This window comes from Alexandromys fortis, unplaced genomic scaffold, assembly GCF_014885135.2.
Source record: "Alexandromys fortis isolate MF-2015 unplaced genomic scaffold, M_Fortis_MF-2015_v1.1 scaffold_128, whole genome shotgun sequence".
Taxonomy (NCBI): Eukaryota; Metazoa; Chordata; class Mammalia; order Rodentia; family Cricetidae; genus Alexandromys; species Alexandromys fortis.
Window position 1 is genome coordinate 4,942,416 of NW_026068012.1, and position 5,172 is coordinate 4,947,587.

At 39.4% G+C, this 5,172-nt stretch overlaps 2 protein-coding genes across 2 annotated transcripts in view; both read right to left on the reverse strand.

Annotated features, from left to right (window-relative positions):
• Positions 1-1,073: 1,073 nt before the first annotated feature.
• On the reverse strand, positions 1,074-2,027 carry LOC126513651 (olfactory receptor 10C1-like). The gene has a single exon (XM_050162137.1). The coding sequence runs from the start codon at positions 2,022-2,024 to the stop codon at positions 1,074-1,076; it is 951 nt and encodes a 316-aa protein (XP_050018094.1). The 5' UTR covers positions 2,025-2,027.
• Positions 2,028-3,799: 1,772 nt separating this feature from the next.
• LOC126513630 (olfactory receptor 1082-like) overlaps positions 3,800-5,172 on the reverse strand; it is a 5,751-nt gene continuing 4,378 nt past the window's right edge. The window contains exon 2 of the mRNA XM_050162112.1: positions 3,800-4,030. Coding sequence (XP_050018069.1) covers positions 3,800-4,030 — 231 coding nt within the window. The remainder of the gene's footprint in view (positions 4,031-5,172) is intronic.

Consider the following 5,172-nt stretch of genomic DNA (forward strand, 5'->3'; position numbering starts at 1 on the left):
TTTTATATGTGTGTTTATCTGAAACTATGTTGACAATCACCTGGCTGGGCTTCTTCTCTTCTACTCACCTAGCAATCATTTAGCATAGGAGAAGCTACTTCTCTGCTTCTCAGTACAAGGCCATGGGTGACCAAAACCTGGAGTGAGGACTGACCTAATGGTGCACGTAGCAAATGTGAATACATCACAACCCTGATAACTAGCTTTTCTAATGCAATTTTCCAATGCAATGAGTTCACATGTGCTAAGGAACACGGAATTGTAGCATAACAAGCTGAGATCACTTAGAAGTAATTTGTTGTAGGATCTCCAAATGTATGAGTCAAGATTCATCTGCACACATATAAATTTATAAATTTTAGAAAATCTTAAAAATATTAAGTGAATTTTACTTTATTTTCTTCTGTAAAGTAACTAATACTTTCTTTAAAAAATTTACATAACAGAAAATAATTAACATTTGTTTCTCATACTTTTTCTTTGTTTGGAGAACATAGTTTCAAAAGTTGAGAGTTTGCTTTATTGGGATGTTTATAAGTTTTATAAGCAAAATTCATGAAAGAACTATTCAATTCTAGTCCTATGTGCCTATAACTACACCTAAAGAATTTAAAGAATTTTTATGCGAGAAAATACCCTGCTTCTTAGAATTATTAAGGAATTAAGTGAAATATTGTGGGAAGTTGTATAAATTCAGAAGTCACAGGTGTATGAGGGGCTGGGCAGTGGCCAAAAATGTATACATAGAATTTTCAAGGATGTCATCAGGTGATCTAAACACCGTCTAGACCAAAGTATTTAAGTATTGGACTAACTACCAAAATTCTTCAGTAGCAAACATTTTTCCATTATTTGCAATTAAAAAATAGTGCTGAGTAAAAAGAATACTCTAAAAAGATGGTTGTTAAAGATGTAGAGCTCACTGAAAATCAATAAAATAAAAAAAATAAATTAACAAAAAAGAGAGCCTGAAAGAGCACACCAGTTTTACTTTGCTTACTTGGGCAGGTTTTGCAACCTTCTCAAAGAGCAACTCTTCGTGATTCTTGACTACAGCAGTTGCCTATTCATCGTCAGAACTTTCTCAGGCCCAGAGATCTCCTCAGGGCTGCTTTGACTTCCTTGTTCCGTAAACTATAGATGATGGGGTTCAGCATAGATGTCACCGCTGTATAGAAGAGGGCCAAGAGTTTATCGATTCCTGGTGAGTGACTAGCCTTGGGCCTCAAGTAGGTAATAGATGCTGAGCCATAGAAGAGTGTGACTACAAGTAGGTGTGAGGAACAGGTAGAGAGAGCTTTATGGCGTCCCTCGGGTGAAGGCATCACCAGCACTGCAATCAGAATCCGGACATAGGAAGAAATGATCAGTAAAAATGGGCTGAATATGCATAGTACTGCCGCCACAAAGACAGCAGCCTCGTTTTGGGATGTATCTCCACAGGCAAGTGCCAGGAGGGGTGGAAGGTCACAGAAGAAGTGGTCTATCTCACAGGGCCCACAGAAATCCAAAGAAAAAATAAAATTGGTCTGTCCCAACCCTACTATGCATCCCATTCCCCATGAAACCATTGCCAAATGGTCACATACCCCACGGCTCATTCGGGCTGCATAGTGGAGGGGGGAGCATATGGCCATGCAGCGGTCAAAAGCCATGGCTGCCAATAGACTGCACTCAGTTATTCCAAAGAATGAGAAGAAAAACATCTGTGTGGCACAACCCTCCCGAGAGATCCCTCGGGACTCACTCACAAGACTCTGCAGCATCTTGGGTATGACAGAGCAAGTGTAGCCAATCTCCAGGAGAGACAAGTTGGCCAGGAAAAAGTACATGGGTGTGTGCAGGGCTGGACTGGTAAAGATGGCAAGGGCTATGAGTGCATTGCCTGTCAGCGACACCAAGAACATGAGGAGGATGAGGGTGAACAGGAGGAAGCACTCTCCAGGGACCTCAGAGAACTTGGCAAATGCAAAGCGTTTGACAGACAAGCTGTTCTCCGGCCACAGGGAGCAATTGACACTCATCTCCTGGAAGAGAGAAGAGCAAGTCATCAGAAGGATTCTTGCAGATGAGGGAAATTATTCAATTTAATCCTTAAGATCCTCAGTTAAGTCAGAGACAGAATCTTTAGCTTCAGTCATAAAATTAAAATTTTACAAACAAGGATTTATCCTCACAGTTTCATATCTAACTCTCTGCTTGCCACATCAGGTGATTTCCCAAAGTATACTGAGCATTATACCAAATGACCCAGGATTTAGGACAGGTGTTTACCCTTGTATTTTCCAGCCCCGACGTAGCTGAGGCATAAAGCTTACCATAGGATTGAATTCAGCCTTACTTATAAAGTAAGAGATCAGCCAGATTTAAAAAAAAAAAAGAAAACATCAATTGTGTCTCAATTTTTTTCCATGCTTTTCATTGACGAGTTATCAATGTGCCCCTGAAAATCTGCTCTCCCACCAACTCATATCTATGCTTTCCTATTGTCATGGATACCCTCTCCCCAACCCATCTCAGAGTGTAGTAGGGCCAGAGTATTCTCTGATTTCTATTGTCAATATTCAGACACATGCCTTAAAAATATCATTCCCTCAAACAAGATTAATATATTTGTGAAGGTAAAATAAAATCAAATAGCCCTTCAATAAATAAATGCTTGCTCTAATGCATAGAATTAAAGACAGGGCACATTCTGACATATGAGCAGTTTAATGAGGTCAGCAGAGGTGTTTCTTAAGAAAAGATGGGTAAGTTGAGACATGAGAGAGAAGTCGGGTTAACCAAAGAGCACCACAGCTCCTCAATGCAAAACTGTGTGCACTGCTAAGAAAGCCTCATTATGGCGGCTGATTACTGTGTCTTCTTTTTTCTTTTTGATTTTCAGAGACAGCATTTCTCTGTAGCTTTTGAGTCTATCCTGTAACTAGCTCTGTAGACCAGGCTGAAATCAAACTCACAGACGTCCACCTGCCTCTGCCTCCTGAGTACTGGGATTAAAGATGTGTGCCACCATCATCCAACGATTTCTGTATTTTAATATTTTACATTTTTAATAGAGTGTGCTTTCTTAGTGAGAGTATCATTGCTAGAACACTAAATTTCTGTTCTTTCTTAATATTTTTCATAAAATTCTATGAATCAGGTCATTGAGTTTAATAAAGAAAAAAAGTAAAAGAGATGTGGTCTTGGTATGTAGTACAGGCTGGCATCAAATTCCCAATTTCCCTGCCTCAGTCTCTTGAATGGTGGGATTCCCACAGTAAGTCATCGTGCCCCACATGGCAGGAATTTCTCTTTAACCTTTCACTCAATGGACCTCATATTACAATCCTATCAAATTGCTTGCATTTTGCATGTGTAGTATTTATCCACTTCATTTTCTCTTTGCTCATTTTCTCACTGGGAGGCTTCTGTGTCCTTGCTTCATTGTTTGTCTGGTAAACTCTTCAGTTCCAGCATAACTTTGTCTTTTTTTTTTCTGTAAATCACACAACTCTTCCACCTAGCAGCAATATTCCACGCTTTTCACACTAAAACTGCTAAAATAGCATCTACCACTGTGGTGGTGATTGCTTCTCATTTCCTTCTGAGTACAGCCTTATACAGAGACTGTGTACGGACTTCACTTTTCTTCTTTTTACATTTGCCATTTTAACAAACCGTAAATTCTCATGTAATGAGAAGTTTCAGTGTTTACCTTACTCTGCCTCCTTAGATATTCTGCCTGTTACTTCCCATTATATCCTCTGGAGTTCAACCTCATGTTCCTCAAATATTTCACATTCAGCCTACTCATTTATCTCTCGGTCTGGTATTTTTTNAAAAAGTACATGGGTGTGTGCAGGGCTGGACTGGTAAAGATGGCAAGGGCTATGAGTGCATTGCCTGTCAGCGACACCAAGAACATGAGGAGGATGAGGGTGAACAGGAGGAAGCACTCTCCAGGGACCTCAGAGAACTTGGCAAATGCAAAGCGTTTGACAGACAAGCTGTTCTCCGGCCACAGGGAGCAATTGACACTCATCTCCTGGAAGAGAGAAGAGCAAGTCATCAGAAGGATTCTTGCAGATGAGGGAAATTATTCAATTTAATCCTTAAGATCCTCAGTTAAGTCAGAGACAGAATCTTTAGCTTCAGTCATAAAATTAAAATTTTACAAACAAGGATTTATCCTCACAGTTTCATATCTAACTCTCTGCTTGCCACATCAGGTGATTTCCCAAAGTATACTGAGCATTATACCAAATGACCCAGGATTTAGGACAGGTGTTTACCCTTGTATTTTCCAGCCCCGACGTAGCTGAGGCATAAAGCTTACCATAGGATTGAATTCAGCCTTACTTATAAAGTAAGAGATCAGCCAGATTTAAAAAAAAAAAAGAAAACATCAATTGTGTCTCAATTTTTTTCCATGCTTTTCATTGACGAGTTATCAATGTGCCCCTGAAAATCTGCTCTCCCACCAACTCATATCTATGCTTTCCTATTGTCATGGATACCCTCTCCCCAACCCATCTCAGAGTGTAGTAGGACCAGAGTATTCTCTGATTTCTATTGTCAATATTCAGACACATGCCTTAAAAATATCATTCCCTCAAACAAGATTAATATATTTGTGAAGGTAAAATAAAATCAAATAGCCCTTCAATAAATAAATGCTTGCTCTAATGCATAGAATTAAAGACAGGGCACATTCTGACATATGAGCAGTTTAATGAGGTCAGCAGAGGTGTTTCTTAAGAAAAGATGGGTAAGTTGAGACATGAGAGAGAAGTCGGGTTAACCAAAGAGCACCACAGCTCCTCAATGCAAAACTGTGTGCACTGCTAAGAAAGCCTCATTATGGCGGCTGATTACTGTGTCTTCTTTTTTCTTTTTGATTTTCAGAGACAGCATTTCTCTGTAGCTTTTGAGTCTATCCTGTAACTAGCTCTGTAGACCAGGCTGAAATCAAACTCACAGACGTCCACCTGCCTCTGCCTCCTGAGTACTGGGATTAAAGATGTGTGCCACCATCATCCAACGATTTCTGTATTTTAATATTTTACATTTTTAATAGAGTGTGCTTTCTTAGTGAGAGTATCATTGCTAGAACACTAAATTTCTGTTCTTTCTTAATATTTTTCATAAAATTCTATGAATCAGGTCATTGAGTTTAATAAAGAAAAA